This window comes from Symphalangus syndactylus, chromosome 1, assembly GCF_028878055.3.
Source record: "Symphalangus syndactylus isolate Jambi chromosome 1, NHGRI_mSymSyn1-v2.1_pri, whole genome shotgun sequence".
Taxonomy (NCBI): domain Eukaryota; kingdom Metazoa; phylum Chordata; class Mammalia; order Primates; family Hylobatidae; genus Symphalangus; species Symphalangus syndactylus.
Window position 1 is genome coordinate 125,281,414 of NC_072423.2, and position 20,023 is coordinate 125,301,436.

General features: G+C 35.0%; 1 protein-coding gene across 49 annotated transcripts in view; it reads right to left on the bottom strand.

Moving 5' to 3' along the window:
- Positions 1-20,023, bottom strand: part of ARPP21 (cAMP regulated phosphoprotein 21) — a 156,776-nt gene that overhangs the window by 81,216 nt on the left and 55,537 nt on the right. For 23 of the 49 annotated variants that reach the window (XM_055283736.2, XM_055283671.2, XM_055283781.2 and 20 more), the window contains 2 exons: positions 5,807-5,915; positions 3,828-3,929 (listed from right to left, as the gene is read on the bottom strand). The exons of 2 other annotated variants lie outside the window; for them this stretch is intronic. In XM_055283736.2, the coding sequence (XP_055139711.2) occupies positions 3,828-3,929; positions 5,807-5,915 (211 nt within the window). Of the gene's footprint in view, positions 1-3,827; positions 3,930-5,447; positions 5,916-20,023 lie in introns of those variants that run through there. 24 more of the 49 variants (XM_055283923.2, XM_055283952.2, XM_055283942.2 and 21 more) reach the window with 2 other exon arrangements.

Here is a 20,023-nt window from a genome sequence, read left to right on the forward strand (position 1 = left end):
TCAATTTAACCTTCCCAAAGTCAGTTACACTGCATAGAATTAACTATAAAATAAGCCTAAATATAAAGTTTTGCCAAAGGAAAAAAGAATTACATTTCAAATATATTGACTACAAAAAATGCATTTATTATGTAGGTACTAAATTCTAAATTGTTGTTTTGACTTACAACTATTTAGTTCTCAAATAATAAAGAAATTCGTCTTATCTCAAAATGTCAAAATTCTCAAACTGGATTTGAATTTTTTTCTGGAAAATCCCCAAAGCAACTCACATATTTTATGTGCCTGTATACAAAAGCACACACACACACATACACACACACACACACTCTCTCTCTCTCTCTGTCATACACACACACACGCACACACACACACACACACAGACACCTTAGACACCAAGATATATTTGGAAAATATTCAAGAATGTTTCTGATTTTAAAATAAATTTGACTTTTGCTAAATTGTAAATACCAGGAAGTACTTCTGAACTTTCTACTTTTACTTCAAGTAGCAAAAAAATACACTTAAGCAATATTTGAACCTATTTGAATCACTCCACTGCTTAAATAATAATTGCCAAGGAAAGCCGCTTTGTTAGCTCAGTTTTCAAATTATGAAGAAACTAAACTAAAGACCAGCTATGAAAAAGATTAGAGTTCTGTAAAATAGTTTCCTTATGCTGGATTCTTTGCATTTGTTCTCTAATTGATTTAATATACTATAATTATCATCTTATGAAAGAATGATCTTGTGCCTCAGCCATTTGGGCACTAGTAATGATCATTTGGGGATCTGGAAGTACTAGATGAAGGTCCCCTAAAGTGTGCTGCCTTTATGTTTGTGTCAACAGAGGATACAGTAATAGCCTCTTTATTCAGGGTCACCCCCAATGATCCCTGCCTTTTGATATTCACAATCTTGTGTGGTACATTCCACATTGTTCCAAGGTTGATCTGAGTGTCCAAGACAATATAGCTGGGAAGAGATATCATTTCCAAGATTAGGTTATAAAAGACTGTGGCTTCTGTCTTGGGCTTTCTCTCTCTTTCTCTCTTAAATCACTTTCTTCAGGGGAATTTAGTTGCCATGTCATGAAGACACCAAACAGCCTACATTGTAAGGAACTGAGATCTCCAGCCTATAGCCAGTGAAGAATTGAGGCCTTCCAATAATCACGTAAGAGAGTTTGAAAGCAGATAACCACTTGATCAAGCCTTCAGATGATTGCAGCCCCAGTTGACAGCTTAACTGCAACCTCATGTAAGACTTTGAGACAGAATCACCCAGTTAAGCCACTCCCAGACTCCTGACCCATAGAAATTGTGAGATGATAAGTGTTTTTTGTTTGTTTTCAGCTGCCAAATTTTGAAATTTTTTGTTATAAGGCAATAAATAGCTAACACATAGAAAATACCAGTGGTATGATTGCATATCTCCGGCAGAGCTATACAGATAGAGAGAAAGACACTGGGTGTTTCTTGCCCTCTAAGAGAAAGGGTCTTAGCCGTTTAACAGTTATGGAAACTTGTAAGAATGTGACATACAATAGGGACCATTTCTTTAAAAAATGCACATATGATCATGAACATGATTTGCAAATGATGTCTGGGACTTCATTTAATCCTTCAAGCCCTTCTATGAGTATAGTATGGGTACCTGATGCCAATTTAAAACACTGCCCTAGGATATCAAGTTAAAAGGCATGCTAGAAACAGGCTGGTCCTCCACTAAAATAAGTAAAGCCAGAAGAGCTGGCCACTAGAGAGGCTACCAAAGGGGCTCACACCTCTATTCCTACAGAGAGAAGAAGCCACAGCATTTTAAAGAAGGCTGCCAAATAATTTCATAGATTTAAAAAGCTATGGCAATAGCTTGACATTTAAAATTTCTCACATTTAAATGTGCTTTTATTTTTTAAAAACTGTTGATACAGCATGTGGGCATAGATGCTTCAAATAGCAACACTTGCCTAAAATGTTTAACCCAGATCCCCAGCTGTTAATCTCGTTAACAAGGTTGTACGGAAATGCAATGTATAGAGGAAGTCATGCAGACCCTGTCTCCCAGTGACCTCTCTTTGTACATGAGAATTGGCAAATGAAATAAGCAGCACAGGTGTCATCTTCATCACAGACAGGCATTAGTGACAGACTTTCTGTCACCTAGCTGTCAAGTGTCTAACAACGTGACACAACTTTAAAAACAGCATAATATTGCGTGTGCATTTTATGTGTGATTTGTATTTTCTTTTCAACATAACTCATTCATAAATTACTTGACCTGCCAGGACCAGAATGTGAGAGAAAATGTGTGTGTGTGTGTGTGTGTGTGTGTTTGTGCGTGTGTGTGTGTATGTGTTTGAGAGAGAGAGAGCGAGAGAGAGAGAATAAGAACAAAAAATGAATTAACTTTCAAAAAAATTATCTCTATGAAACTCTATGAAGGTCTTCAGACAGGAAAATGCTACTTTCCAGGCCACTGTAGGCATCCTTATTATGACTGGAATAGATCCTCTCATCACTTCGTTCTTGTATCCACCAAACACAATTAAAGGCCCACGATATGTCAGGCTGTATTTTGCATTATCTAAAATCCTGACCATAATAAAAGTTTAAGTAGCCTACACATACACAGAGTCTTCTAAAATTGCATCCAGACCTCCAACTATGGTAACTTCCATTTCCCTCTCTCTCACACTCTTTTAATTTCAGAGCTCTTAGCTGGATTATCCAATCTTCAAAATTCTATTTCAGTGTGTTCAAGAAAGGTGGCGAGGGTTGTAGGGGGCGGGATATAAACGTGAAAGAAGTGCAGTGGTGGAGGAGGTTGAATCTCCCCTGCACTTTCATATTGATGGAACCAGACCAGCTGGAAGATCAGAGAAACTGGCTTTGGCCTGAAACTTTTCAGGACAGCAGTCTTCCTCCAAGCTAAGCACTGAAGCCTACTTCTCTGGGCTGGCTTTGTGTTGTCTCCAGAAGCAGATCACAGCAGGATATCAGATATTCCACTAGACTCAGCAAAGCTTGCCTTGTTGGCCACGGAGTCTTACAAAGGAGCTCACACTTCTACTTACGCAGGGGGAAGAACCCACATCATTTGAGGAGGCTGCTAAATGATTGCATGGAACGAAAACGCTATGGCAGTTGCTTGCCCTTTTCCTTGCATTTAAATCCAGTCTCTATTTTTTTTTATCTTTTAATGTTTAATTAATTGCGTTTTATCTTGACCATAGTGGGTAAAGATAAAAAATTCCAACCATTTTTTTTGTTGTTGAGATTTGTTTTATGATTATTCCCTTGACAAACTGTTCACAGATCTGATCTGAAATTGAGGAGAAAAACAATCTAACTTTGTATAATGAAATGTCCATATTTGCTAAGAACCCAGAAAATAGTCTTTGTATATGGATATGTGTGTGAAATAAACAGATTATTTCTTCTTTGTAATTCTTTACCCTGTACAATATTGTTATTAAAAAGAAAACAACACTAGGTAGGTAATCTGCTGGCTCATGTGGAGGTGAAGGCATTTCTTCAAATCTGACAACCACTCTCTGTACTTAAGGTCTGTATCACTGACCAAAATCATACCTCTCTATATGTCCCCACCAGTCATATCCTAAGAACACACCCAGACCCTTGGCTAGGTTTCTATCACTTCCCTGAACCAGATCCTCTTCCAAAATCACCTCTAGTTTTCTTCAGTTTGATTTGTTCTCTGGCTCCAGCCTTTTTATTCCCTGCCACCTCGCTGTCTGGGGAATGAGGAAGCCTTACTGCTATTGGAAGGAGCGCACTAAAGAGGCAATTAAAACAACTACTCACATCGTGTGCAAATATTCTCTCCCTCACTCTCTGATATTCCTCTTCTCTCTCTTCAATTGATTTACTTCGTCTGTCATCTCTAAATGGATGCATTCTGTTTTGCTGAACAGAAAAAAGAAATCAGGAGGGTTATCCAAGTTGCGTTGTTAGAAATCTGCGGTTAAGCAACTGTCAGCTAAGAATAATAAATGTTCACTTAAACAAATGGAGCCTGAAAAGTCTCATTCTCTCTGTTTCCTGAGGAGGCTGTGTTGGGTGCATGTACCTGTGCATGACATGCAATGGTGAGAGGTGTTTGCTGCTGCTGGTTGGTTCCTCACTGGATGCAAGTGACACAGGTGTTTCCAAAATGAGTGCACCTCACTATGCCTCAGGTATTCAGCCAATTCACATACGTGATTGCTTATCACTGATGGACTCTGTCTCTCTTGCTTACCTGTGTGGTTCTGACTCCTCAGAAGGAGGCAGAATGACGGTGAAAAAAGAGGAAGTGGCTAGTTCAAGGTGGCTGAGGGAAGAAATCATTTTGAAAGCTTGGGGACTGGAGAAAAAGCAAGTGAGCAAAGAAAATAATGAACAGAAAGGAAGATGTGGACACTATTTCTTCATCTTCTAATTTGTGTTATTCATTCAGTGACTGATCCCATGAATTGCATTTAGCATAGAATGAATGATCTCAGGTTTACAGGCTAAATTTTAAAAACCTGTTTGTTGACAAGAGTCAATACCAAGAACTCTAAAGTAATGCTTCAAAGAACCCAGCATGAGGACTGCTCTTTATCCTATTTTCTGAACTACTTCCTGCATCTTCAGTCTCCTTCCGTCTCTTCTTTCCATTCCTCACAAACTGCTCTGCACTAACCACATTCATCCATCCATTCAACAGACACCCACTAAACATGACACAGGCACATGTTTCATAGTCAACAGGAGCCATGGTGTAGCTTGGTGGTAGTGGGAGGAAACGAGATACAAATGATGAACAAGTTTTTAAAAAGTGCGTCAGAGATGCACATACTGGCTGAATGACTCACCGAGAGTGATTAAAATGATAACTTGAGATGCATATTGTCTTACCTTTAAGAATTCTAAAGCAAAGTCATTTTCAAAAAAGTCTATTTTGATTGTCAGAGACACAAAGTATAATTGAAATGGCATTTATATGACTTTCTATTGTTATTATCATTTAAAAATTTGTGGAATTTTTTTTTGCCATTTACTTAGCTTTCTTCTAATCACCCTGGATCCCATAGCACCCCCATCTAAAGAAGAGATTTTAGTAAAGTCTCTTTGCTCCTGTCCAGGTACCACAAATAAGGCTACTCTAGAACAACATAATATTTTGTCACAAGCAAAATACACAAGGATAAAATTCTGCTACACTTCATGCAAAACAAGCAGACAATTTACATGGACCATAAAACATGGGAAGGAGAGGGGATAAAAGACTAAAACATGAACTCAGTTCTTTTCTGTGAAGACTTATTTTAGGATAGTTGCAAAATCCACCTGTCCTCACCATAACAAGGTTTGTTCTTTACAGCTACACCGGTTGATCATCGGTCCGTATTGATAATCCAGCTCAATTTGTGCACAACTGAAGGACAAAGCTGTAGGGAGTGGAACGACTGCCATAGTTACACAGACATCTGGAAATGCGACTGACATAGCTTTTCTCCACAGCTCGGAGCCTGTGGCATCCCGACCCCCCCAGACATGCAGCGGAAACTGCGCCAAGCACCACCCATGCAGCCCAACACAGAGCCATTGCTAAAGCAACCAGGACATATTTTTTTTTTGCTACCCATTGAATGCCAAAGGAGGAAGCAAGGAGGAGAAGGAGGTTGGAGATAGGACAGTGGTATCAGAGGCAGGGGAGGATTGGAGGGAAGGCAGGGACAACAGAGGGACGACAAGAACATCAGTCAGCCCACCTTCAAAAACAACAATGTCAGCCACTCTCAAACTTGAGAACCAACCTGATTGTCTTCTTTATCAATACTAGAGTTATCTCGCTTCAAGATAAACCGCTTCTGGGATTCTTCACCTTTTTCATCTTTTAAATGTTCACAAAACCTTTGCTCTGGTCTGCCAGCAAAGTAAAACATATCAATAAAAAGTTTTTTCCCCTTGTTTAAAGTTATTTCTTAGTGTTGTTCTTCCCCCACAGTGTCATTTAACTTAAAAGTTTACAAGTGGTTTTGACACTAGAGTTGCTGGCAATATACAGGTAGGTAATAATATGTCACTTCACATGTTGTTAGAATACTTTTTGTTGTTTTGAATTTGGGGTCTTGTTTGGTACATGCTGCTCATCATGGCTGAAGTTGAAAAACAAATTTAAAGGCCCGCCTGTATATATTGTATAGATGTTTTCTTTAGTTATTTTGACCTCTATTACTCTTGAATTCAAATAACTTCCTACCCATATTCTCAAACAAATATACATGTTTAGAACTTGAGAGTAACACATTAATTCACCAATGTCTGGAAACCGGCAGAATATCTTCTATCACATCTTCCCTTTTAAGAGTCTTTGGACTGTGTAGTGAGAGAGGATCACTTAAAAATTATTTTCTGTCTCCTCCAATAACAAAAGCTCTGGAATTTGTCTCCAGTAGACTCTGACACCCTTGACCATGTCTTGTAAGTCAGTTCAGTAATTGGAGAAAACGGAGGTATTTAGTTTAAACAACTTAATGGCTGATTAGCTGGGGAAAATGCTTCAAGCAGTTACACACTATTGATTAGTCAATTGATTTTTTTTTAGGTCCTCTTAATCATTTGGTATTATTAAAGGAAAGGGCTCCACTTCCTTGTTAATTTCTCACAGTTGTCATTGCAGACCACAGAACTCAATGAATGATCTGGACGTGGGTTCATCCACAGAGGAAGTGCTAAAACATTTGTTTCTGGTTTAGACAGTTAAAATTTATGACTTTCATTAAAGAGTCTCTGTCATATCTGATATATTACTTCTGAAGCCTAGAAGGTTTTCTGTTCCTACAGGGTTCATTATGCTTTGAGTCATTAGGAAGCCACTCACAGTGTCTGTTGTGTAATGTGAGTGACCAGTAATTAAGAGAAACTTATCATTTTCTCCTAGCTCCAAAATAAGCAAATAGCACTTTGAAAATAAAGAAGTAGTTTAAGTGTATAATTCAAATCTTGATGAGAAGCATTTTTTTCTTTCCTTAAATACGTGTACATAAATTATAATAATTTTGATGAGCAGACAATAGCAAAAAACTGGAATAACATTAGTTAGAGTTTTTTAACTCTAGAGTTAGAGTATAATTTTTAGAACATGGTATCAATATCTTATTCAATCCTTACAATAAAAGTTTGGTGCAGAAGCAAGTATTTTTTGCCTCTTTTAAAGACAAGGAAACCATCCCTCCATGCTTCTTTTGATTTCACATTTATTAATTTGCCCAGTAATCCACAGGCATCACACGGCCTAGTCACATCCTTCCAGAGACTCAGTTTTGTTCCTCTCTATTGTACACAGTGGGCTGAAGGCCCTCAAACCCCAAAATAAAGAACCAAATTCCTCCATCAAATTATCCTACTTTTCAATGTAAATGTTTTCCACCAAACTTAAAATGTAACCAAAAACCTGAAAGTGCTAATATGACATATTAAAATTAGTATTCTAAAGAAGTAAACCTGTACTTTACAATGAAAAGGCCATTTACAGTAGAGAAATTAAACATGTTTCAGTGTAGCATAGTAACAAGACACTTCAATTTCTTATTACACTGTAAAGATATTACAGAGTAGACTTGCAGTTCCCTGTAAACACTAGAAATTCTCCAGATTTTTTTAAGCACTCTAACATTTTCAACCAATATTTATATGTTGTTACACATTTTTTTTCCATAGCAAGTGACATTAGGATGCTGACCTAAATACAGATGTTGATTGTATCAATGCTATTTTGGTGTCTTCTAATATCCCCAGGCTCTGTAATCTGATAAACTCCAGTTAAGTGAAATGATTTACTAACTTCTAAATTTACAGAAATTTTGTTTGTATTTGTTTGTAATACTCTGTAAATGTTCATTTACAAATAAAATGATCTCAGAATGCGGACTTTCTGATTCATGAGCATAAAATGAATTTGTTATAGATTGACTTATTTAGGTTGAAAAGCATTAAAGTGAGATTTCAGCACACTAACCAGAATTAGAATTTAAGTTTCATGTCAGTACAGACCTTGTCTTTTTTAAATACTTAAGTCTTAGTGCCTAGAACCATGCCTGGTACCTGAGAGGCATTTGGCTGAATAAATAAATTAACCAATGTATAAACAAATGAACATTTAGCACAGCTATTCATAAATCACTATAATTCAGGGACAGATAAAAAGTCACTTAATAATATATCAAATTTTAAATCCTATAATTATAAATCAGAAGATAATTTAGTTAGTAGGAGTATAAATTCAAATTTAGAGCATTAGTGAGCTCTTTAAAAATCAGATTTATGTTTCAATTTATACTGACTAAAATTAACCATGTTATAAAAACAAATGTTTTTGTTTGTTTTAAATCTGAGAGTATCTTAGGAAGACATGGAAGTGTAAATGAAAATCGTGGCCTTCCTAGTTTTGGAACTTCTCAGTTTCAAGTGTCATTGAATCTTTAAAGCAGCTATTTAAACATTATTTTAAAAATATCATTTCCATTTCTTCGTAGTAGTCATTTATTTGTTTTTCATATATTTAGAAAAAATGCATCTACAACATAACTAAAAAGTAATCAAAAGGCTTATTCTAATTAATAATATAAATATTGTTTGGAGCAAAAATATTTCCTAATGATAAAAATTATGCAAAACACATCCTTAATAACTGCATTTCAAACACCTTAGGTTTTTCTCAAATGCTGGAATTTAATAGTTCAAATTATTAATCCTTTTATATTTTTCCAGAAATATTGAATGATCATAAACTATTTGAATTTTGCTTAAAAATTCAAGTGAACCTAATAAAATTTTTCTAGGTTGATTTTATAGAGAATTGTTTATGATTATAGTGCTAAAGAACAATTTTTGCAGTTTAAGCTCACGCAAACTAAGGCATACACCTGAAGTATTGCGAGTGATTAAACTAAAAATTACTGGTAATGTACCATTATATTATAGCTTTGAAAACTCAACTCCCTTTCACAGTTAATTTACCACCATAGCAATATTATTTCTAAGCAATAAAATGAATATAACTAAAATAATGTATTGTAGACCTTTATTTAAAATGGTAATGGATAACTTTTAATGTATTAATATGTGAATGTAATTGGATGAAAACATTCTCAAAAATGCAAAAGGTTGTGGTATTTATTAAATCAGTGATGACTAGACTTCACTATATATATTACAGCCCTGCATCATTCATGCCTAACTTATTTTTTTCTGGTAGATTTTAGTACATATGGCATTATTTCTATCTTTCTCTATATTATCATCAAAAAAGCATGGAAAATAAATGTAATGCTTATTCTAGGTGAAAAATACTTTCTTCTTCTGAAGGTAAAAATATGTTTTTCCACAATTTGTAGCACATAACTACTGTGAAACTCATTGTTCATGTGTAGTGAAGAGCACTGGCATTTCTGGTCAATTTCTTGGCAACCCCAATCAAACCTTTGAAAAGTCAGAATTAATTCTTCATTGTTCCTTAACTAGGCATAGCTCATGAATTGACAAACAGTGTGGCTGAGTGAAGATAATCCAACTCTTGTCTTCTAGTCATTCAGTTCCAGTTTTAATTTTTTTCCCCTTGAAGCTTGAAATAGATGAGCACTTATTATTATTATTTTTAATCTTTCTTATCTTGAAGTATTTTAATAGTTTACCTTACTGCCAGGTTCTTAAGACCGGATTTATTACTTTTCTTCCAAATAGTTAACCTTAATCCTTCCCTTATTTTCCAAACATAAATGAAGAATTTAATTCTACTGAATACGTAGAGTCATAGACAGAAGTCTTGAATTTCATCTGAGTAACTGAAAGGTGGTTATCAATATATATACGTATCTCAAAAAATAAAAGTTTCTATGCACAACAGTATAAAATATTTTGATGGTGTAAGACACCTATCAAAAGCACTTTAATAGTCAAACAAATTAGAGAAATCTAATGACACTGTTCCCTTAATATTTCAAAAATTTTCAATTAAAAATATGTACATTTTGGATGTATTGTATTGAAAATAGGAAAGTCCTAGTTCTTTTTAAATAAGTGTACCTCACAATTTGCATTATCAGTTTGTCATTTTATACCACTTCATTTTCTTTTAAATGAGACTATATCTTATAAACTTAATATGTGCAGTGCTAAGTAGCCAATGTTCTTTATTAGCACCTTTCAAACTCTTGTTCTAAATTTTGTAACACCCTTGCAAAATTCATTTTATTCTTCTCTGTTTCTATAGTGTAATGTATATATAAGCAGAGGCATGCAAACCAACTCTTTGACTCTCCTTTAACATAAGACTTTTCATGAACAACAACATTAAGCACAACATTTAAAAACAACATGCATTTGTAAGACATTTCTTACACTGGTACCTCTGCTCTGGCAAACAATTTGGCTACATGGATTTGGAGACTTGAAAATTTTTAAATATCATTTTGTCCTGACAAAGTAGTTCCATTTCTAATAATGAATCCAAAGAAAATAATAAATGAATGCAGAGTTCCATCATTCACCACAGCAAAATAGTGAAAAATCTATAGTAGATTAGGTAAGTAATTTAAGGTATGTAATGTATGATATGTGGCTCTATAAAATTATATCCAATAATATTGAGTAACATAGAAAAGCAATTAATAAAAACATAGATATATTTTGATCATATTTATGTTGAAACTACAATATGTAAGAATAATAATGCTAGGAGTGAGTATGTCACAATGAGGCAATTTTGTTTTAACCTTTTATATATTTGTGTTTATGAAAATAATTATTATTGTATAACAACAAAATAATGAAAATTATTAGCTTAAAAAGATAGAAAACCAATTCAACAACTTAGTAGTGGTTGTATCCAATTACTGGATAATAGATATTTAACATATTCACATATTTTGAATATTTAGAACATATTCTTTCATAGCATGTATTATTACAATCACCTAAAATAGGCATTTAGATATTTTGTTTTGTCAAACCAATTCTCAATTGTTCTACTGCACTGCTACTTTTAAAAATACCAGATTTAATTATGCTCCCTGCTTCTAAGGCCCTCTAGTATATGTCAACCACTCCTACCCTGCCAATCACTCCCTTTATTGCTGTGTCCTTTTTGATCTATCTATATAAACATCCACTTACTAATGATAATATAATGATAATAACTAAATAATACTGTCCACTCTGAAGATCTCTTTTTTCTTAACTATAGGAGAAGACTAAATAATGATGTTGTAGAGAAAGATTACAAGGATAAGAAAAAAGGGGAAAATATGAAGTTTTAAAAGGGGAAAGTAATCACATGCAATTCAGACCTGGTATATTATATACTAGGTGTGTGAGCTTGATTATCTGTATTGAGCATGGTGTTGGCAACAGCACCTAACAGTCACACAGGTCAGATAGATATACTTAGCTTAACAAAACAGATTTATTTCTTCAAGTTTACCTATATACTTAGAATTCCCACAAATGAAAACTAATGTCTACAGTAGAAAAATTACTTTATAGAACAGCAATTCTAAATGATAGGAGGATGATCTTATATGAATTATCTAGGAAATACTGCACACATATATTCTAAAATATGAGGATAACATCAAATATATGCCTAGGTTCTTGACATTATCAAAACATTTCAAGTTTTACATGGGGATCATTTTACAGATTGTTTGGCCCCTATGTAAAACTTGAAAAGTTTTGGATTAGCCTAAAATTGAGGATTCCACCAAATTGATTCCATTGATCGATTTATCACCAATCTCAATCATGATTAAGATTTAGGATTAGCCTAGGAGAATTTTAGGCTCCTTGAATTTTCAAAAACTCTAGGGTACATGTGCACAATGTGCAGGCTTGTTACATAGGTATACATGTGCCATGTTGGCTTGCTGCACCCGTCAACTCGTTATTTATATTAGGTATGTCTCCAAATGCTATTCCTCCCCCAGTCCCCCACCTCCCGACATGTACCCTAGAACTTAAAGTATAATAAAAAAAAAATAAAATTTTCAAAAACTCCAGTGGTATTTTCTAAGTAAACTTATAAACAAATAATCTAGTGTTAATCTACAAATGTGATATTTGGTTCAACATATTTGATCATTTATTTCTCTCTGGTGCTACTTTGACAGAAGGGCACAACACTTTGCATGTTGAATTCACTTGTTTTCACTTCCAACACTGAATTGATGATGAGTGATTTCTTTTTCAGCTCCAGGGTACTAATTTCTTGCAAGTTTTCTAATCTCAGGCTTTTCTTATCAGTGGTAATAAACTGACTAAAATCAGGGCTAAACTACTGGTGTACTTTTTTTTTCTTTAAGTTCTCCATCCTTCCATTTCAGTGCTATAAGAACGTTAAATGATAGTAGCATTAATACATACAATGACTCAAAGTTCCACTCCCTTAAAACAACCATTGCATTTTAATACATAACTTAATTTCTTTATATAAAATGGACATAAACTAGCATACTATATTTGAAATAGCAATAGTTTCAATAACTGAAATAGTTTTGAGCATACAGGCATAACACTGAGAAGCAAGCCTAAAAACAATTATGTCTTTTCAGCTCTGCATCTTACTGTGTGACTTTCTGCAATATATTTAACCTCCCTGAGGGAGAGGGCTGTTATTTGTTTGGTTTCTTATAAAAAATAGAAAATATAATACTTAACTTGCTTGGGAGGATTATGTAGATGCACAATAATGTGAGTAAGCTACTAAGCCCAGTGCTAGGCACTAGTAAAGCACTTAACGAATTTTAGAAACTATAGTTACACCGTTCATATCTTTTGAGTAGAAACAATCTAAAGGCACAACAATAATTATTGATCCAAAATTTTCCTTAGAGTTAACCTTAAGTAGGATAGATATAATCTGTATTGTAATACTAAAATAATAGATTGATCTGTGTATTTCCAAATATGGCTGTCATATTTTTCTGAAAGTGATGTTTTCTTTGGAAACTGTTGAATATAATTGTTTTTTTTTGAGACAAAAGGCTTTTTGCTTATATATTGTAATATTATATAAAAAAGTATTCCATTGAAGCCCATATGCAAATGCAGTATTTCAATCCCAGTGAAGGTACAGAATTACTAGTGTAGTTTACTTGATAGGGAATTGGCAAATATTTTTGGTACATGTAAATAAAAGCTATATATATTTTTTTCATTTTTCTGGCTTGAAGCCCAGAAGGTGGGAAGTGAAGATCGGGAAGGTAAAGGCTATGCTCCTCTGAGAACACTGTGGTACCTGAAGGGCTGTACATTGGAAGAAGTCAGGTTGTGGGATAAAATGTGTTATGTAAGGCCGGGCGCGGTGGCTCAAGCCTGTAATCCCAGCACTTTGGGAGGCCGAGGCGGGCGGATCACGAGGTCAGGAGATCGTGACCATCCTGGCTAACACGGTGAAACCCCGTCTCTACTAAAAATACGAAAAAAAAAAAAAAGTAGCCGGGCGTGTTGGCGGGCGCCTGTAGTCCCAGCTACTCAGGAGGCTGAGGCAGGAGAATGGCGTGAACCCGGGAGGCGGAGCTTGCAGTGAGCCGAGATCGCGCCACTGCACTCCAGCCTGGGCGACAGCGAGATTCTGTCTCAAAAAAAAAAAAAAAAAAAAAAAGTGTTATGTAAATGTGCACTGCTCTTGATAGATTCCAATTTATTGTTTGAAGAGTTGTACTAAACATTAAAACATGTTATTATTATTATCATATTCATTATACACAACCAGAATCTCACCTTCAAGTATTCTCTGAAACTTCCCAAAGTACAAGTGCTAAAATGACTGTCAGCCCTACGGGGGGATTTAGAAGACACAAGGGAAACCCTCAGGTACTTTGCTGCCTATAGCAAGCAAAGATGCAGATTGAGGAAATCGAGCCACAATAATCTTGCTTCTTCCAAACCTATTATACATTTAGGAAAATACTATATCTAGTAGGTATATGTATGATGAACTTTTAGCTTCTAAACTGTAAGATACGTAGTATGTATTTACACACACAGACACTCCTGTAGTTACACACTATGTATTCACACACATACACACATACAGTCTTGATCAAAATTGTCATGGCTCCTCAAACAGTGAAAAGAATTAACATGTGCTATAGCCTGTACTTCTTTTGTTCAAAGCCCAGTACTGAACACTTGAGAAATGATTTTCATCTGACATAATTTAAGAACATGAAACAGAGTTTTGTGTCACTTCTAAGTACACCAAGGCAATTGTGAATCCAGTGTGTTTGGTGATACAGGTGACTTTTTTTTGGCATCATATTTTTGCCATCTAAGTTAGTACTGATGTTGTTTAATTTGGTTCTCTGCTGAATTTTAAAGGCAATAAAATACAAATTAGAAATTTTATAAGTGAATCAATAGGTATGAGTTAAAGAACAGTGCTTGGTTTACTTCTCTCCTTTTCATCATTATTTGAGAGTATTAAGCCTGTTAATGTTAATTCCTCTTTCCCTAACTTTAGGAGAAGAGTCATGGCTGAGTGACAGTAGTACTGAATTTTGATCTTGGTCTTCTGTGAATTGACTAGATAAGATCAAGAGATGGATCTCAGTTTTCTCTCCTTTAAAATGGCTTAGCTTTATCTACCTAGGATGTCATGAGCAAAATAGATAAATAAATAAAAAAAATTATTAAACATATCATGACTCCACAGAAAATCTCTATAAAATATTATATTAAGGATACTATGTTATAGAACATATATGCATGTTTCATTTCCAAAAATAGTTAAATATACATTCCAAATGGTTAATTATACATTCACACTCAAAGGCCCATAAATAATTTCAAGTAGGGGAAGGAATACAACAAACTTATGTTCCTTCTTACGGTATATTTCTAGTATTTACCTAACTCATCTACAGAATCTTATATTCTCTAAGGTATTTGAGAATAATAATATGGAGAAAATATAATATTTGAAGAAAATGATATGGAGTTTGACCAATGTGAACAAATAAATCTCATTTTGAGCCTGAGTATAGATTAAAAAACAAAGTGCCTTGCTCAGTAAATAAAGTTTCATAGTTTTCCTGAGAACAATGTGATTCTTAGGTTTCTGATCTTTGGCAACTAGTCAGATGATTTTCACTGCCATTCCTGTAAAAAGTGCAGAGTAAATTTACCATGTTTAGAAATGACAGGATGCCAACCAACCACTCATAGATTTTTAAGAGGCACTTAAATAAATTGATGCTTCATCTTCTTCAGAGGATGACTAAGGGAGCATCCACATCAGGATGCTGCTCAGTTTATTCACAGAGCCACACACGTTCCTAGCCAAAGGAAGATAAATATAATAAACACAGAAGGAAAAGCATATTTTGCTTTATTTTGTTTTGTTATAAATGTACTTAATCACCTGCAGGGAGTGAAATGCTTAAGGGCCAAACACCAAGGATTCCCATTTTCAGCTTTAGCCTCTTCAGAAAACTAAACACGGTAGACGTTCTGTGACCTTGGCATACTGCTGTCCACTGTTGTCTGGGTCTACCCACTGAGAAAGTGGAAAGTCCCACAATCCTTCTTGCTGATGTCGTAGTAAATATCTATCACTTCAGGGGTTCTTAATAAAATCAATTGGTCTCCATTGCTCTATCTATAGAGAAGCTTTATTTAGTTCTAGAATGAGTTTCATGGCTTTTATGATCCACCAAATAGCCAACTCAGTTAGTCATCCTTTCTGGAACATACAATAAACAAACTGCCATAGTCACTACACACCATTCATCACTCCAGGCAAAATACCCAGGCCCACACTTCTCAGGATCACTGGGTATGTCCTTGGGCACTTAAGCCTCAAATCAATGCCTTTGGGCCACTATTTTTGTTTCACAGTTTCTAGGGCCTGTATCCACTCTCTTTTGGTGGATTTGCTATTTCCTTTATTTGTTCTGCACTGTCAGCGCAGGGGATTTGAGGCAACGACAGTGGGTGGATGTAAAAGACAAAAAATGTTCAAGAGATGACAATCGTTTAACATGAAAATTATCTGGGATGAGTTAAACACTTGCTCTGACATGTGCAAAAACATTCAGATACACATGGGATTCTCATTGCCTGTGGCTGATCTTGGATTTTTGGAAAACCCTAGTGCAAGAGGATGGTTCCTAGTCTCCAATGGTACACTCTAAGTGTGCATCCTTTCTCTGGGATGAAGAAGAGGAAGGTTAAAAATATATCTAACAGAACAACAATAAACTGCTTTGTGTCAAACACAGAAAATGAGTGAAAGAGAGAGAAACTGAAGATCACAAAGTGAGAGAAAGAGAAGGGCAAAATTTCTTATATAGAAAGACACATATATTTGTGGCATTTAAAATATTTTGATAAGATCACCAGTCATATTTTTAGCCTAAATCCTAAATATCAAAAATGTTACATTATGTAAAGTAAATCTATTATAAATATCATTTATAATATCAAAATAACATGGACCCTAATACCTTCGCCCTGGCAAGGGTCTCATTCAGCATCATCACCTAATCTGACAGCTGACAAAAAATTCCATAAAAAAATAAAAAAGTGTCAGAGCAAAACATATTTCTGGCAATCTACAACGGGATAGAAGACCGGAACTAACTAAAGGTGAAGGAACACAACGTGGAGGGCTTCTCAGCTCAGTGACTCCATTTGTTACAGGAGTCCCAGCTATTAAGACCCAATTTGTAGACCAAAAGGTGTGGTTGGAGGCTACTGGTCACATACACAAATCTGCTCTTACTCTGGTTAGCTCTGAGCACCAACAAAAATGCGGTGCTGTGGAGGAAAGGTGACTACCTTTACTAATTCTCTAGAGTGCATCAGTTTTCTCAGGTGACAGTACCACCTTGAACTGTTTCCCAAATGAACACAAATATTATTTCCTACTTTTCATAAATGTTCCAGCCCCATGCCTTGGTGACAGCAGTACTCACCCAAGTCTTTCTACTTTTGGTCATTTCCTTTTGAATATATCCCATTAGTCAATACCAGACTAGCCTTTCTAAAGTATCATGTTATGCACATCAAGCCTCATGTTCTAAAGCTCTAAGAGCTGCCCGCCTTCAAGATTCTATTCAAACTTATGTAGCCTCCTACTGTCATTGACAATATCATTCTCTCCATATTTGCCTCCAGCCAGTAGAACATTGTTTTAAACTCTCCTGGATTTGAGGTCAAATATCCTGAATTAGCATCCTGCTGCCACTGTGCAGCAGTGTGACTTTAGACAATTCACTAATTTTCCTTTGGTACATATTCTCTTCAGTACAGTTAGAAAAATAATTTTAAAAAATCCTTTTCATTAGGTGGCTGTGAAAACCTAACACAACCATCTCAACAAAATGCCCAGCTCTTAGTAAATGTGCAAAAAATGTAGAGATTTTTATCTTATGTTCGTTTATACCCCATACTCCAGCTTACCATGTATCCCCCTCCTCACTACATTTGTTTAAGTCTTATCCTTTCTCAAAGTCTTCCTAAATGCCTATTTGAACCATGAAATGGACGGGCAGATAGTCCCCAATGAATCTGTTACATACGTTCTGCTGGATGTTTGGTATAGTGTTCCTTCAATTATGGAGTTATTGTCTAGATATTTGTTACGTGTCTACCTTGGATCTACAAAGAGTTGCACTACATTTTTCAAGTTTTAAGATGACTGAGATTCTGAAATTATTCCCCCACTGTAACTATAGTGTAAAACGTTTGAGGACATGAATCTTATCTTGTAATTTTTTGTGTGACCACCGCCACTGAATTCTGTTGTTGGTGAGTTGTAGTTGCTGGAAATATGTTTTCAGTATCTGGAAAGTTTTGTCTGTGTGTATTATATGACTGCAAAAAAATAACATCTCTGCTCTTATCAGGTAATTTACAGAAACCTGGAACGTATTAATGTAAAATCTCTAGACAGTTGACTTTACTTCAACTATCTTTCCATCTTGTCTCACTGCTTCTCACAGCACTTGATGCTCTTGTAGATGTGGCATAAATCCAGGGAGTTGAACAATCAGATTGCTGTGGCAGTAATTTTGAAATAAAAAAATAAAGAGGTTCACTCCCCCTTACGAACATAATTAATAAATATGGCTTTTTCATTCTTAGAAAAAAAAGAGTGAAATGGAGTAAAGCTTAAATTTTTATATTTATTTAAACTTCATATTTATTTAAACTTTATATATAATATGTATTTATATAAATATGTATTACATTATGTATAATATCTAAATATATATTTATATATAATGCATATATATATGCATTCCTTCAAAAAATCACGTCTTGTGGCAGTAATAAGCACAGCAAATCTAGCAAGACCTATCAAGTTGTAGGGAGGCTCTGTTACTTAATGATACCACTGAGTTAATCTTCAAAAATATCTTGTCCATCAATCACTGTTTTTTATCAGACAACAAAGGACTTAAAAGGACTGCAATTTTCAGCCAATCCAGGGACTCTTCTTGAAGGCTCTGCTCAATAATTTCTGGGTATTTTTGCTTTAAGAGAATAAGATTATTTAAAAAAATCTTTTTAATATTAGCCACACTGGTTTAGGTCCCAGTCATGCTAACCATTGCTTCTCCGTAAGCCCCAAACTAAAACTCAGTTTGTGCCTAATTTTCTTCTTCTGCAAAATGAAGCTTTAATTATTTATATAGTAAGGTTTTTTGTATTAAATGTAATAATATACATTACCTCACAAAAATGTATATTATTACAAGATGTAAAGTGCTTGGCGAAATGAATAAGCTGTAGGCAATGTTATTATAAGTAAGGGATGATATCTAACAAACAGAAGCATATCCTGAGACGAGTTGTTTTCATCATAAAAGAGCAGATAGATTATATCTGAGTATGTTATTAAAAATACTAGAGGTCAGTGCAGTACACACACATATGTAATCCTCACAGAATGTATTGTTATGATCTGAATATTTTGAACTTCATGTGAAATTCTTTCTTCTCCATGAAAAACCTAACCTTCTCAAGTCACATTTTATAGTTACTTAGCCTGCCTATCATCTAGAAAATCAGGATTCTGGGAAATAAATTCTAGCCAATAAGGAGCTGAAATAGTTACAATTATTTAAACACTGATGTCAGAGTAGTATTGAAGTGTCACTGAAGACGAACAATATAAAAGGAAGTTTTTTTTCCTCTACCTCTTAGTAAACAAAAATACCCTCAATCCACATTTTTCTTCATTTCTCTCAGGCTATAGTGCCATTAAAATATGCATTTCATGTGTTTGCACTGGAGTAGCATTAAAACTCTAGACATTGAAAAGGTATTCCCCAAACACAAAACTCACATGGAACTCTCATCTCAGTATTCCCTCCTTTAAATAAATGAAGACATTTCAATCCAGAAATATTTTGAAGTTAATATGGTTCCCATGACCAACCCATGTTGATTGTCTTGATAAGACAACTCTGAAGTTTTTCACAAAACCAAAGAAACCAAGACACTTAGAACTTAAATAGAACGTTTTGAATATAATGCCCCATTTTGAACTTCAACCCCAAAGAGCATGGCAACAGACTTTTAAAATCAAACACAATTTTCCACAAAACAACACTTCTTTTCACTAAAATTGCTGACGATGATTCAGGTTCTGAAAACTGTGATTTGTTCCTATTGGGATACAGAGATTTAATTCATCCTCTTTATTCGTGTGCTAAAATACATCAGTTATCCACCCCCACCTCAAGAACTACTCAAATAGAGGATGAACCACCACCATCCCTCAACAGCCACTCAAATAGAGGATGGTCAGAAATGTAGTTAGAATAGAACAGTAGAACATGACAGCTATGAATTGAACATTGTTGAGCTCAACCCTTCAGTAAATACCTTGAAAGTCCATGACATACAGTCATTTGCCTTTTTTATTTAGGCATGATTTGCTTTGACTCATGAAAGGGTGCCTAAATGGTGGTGTGTAAGAGTAAGGAGTTAGCCAGAGACTGAGCCCTGGCCTTATTGTTGTA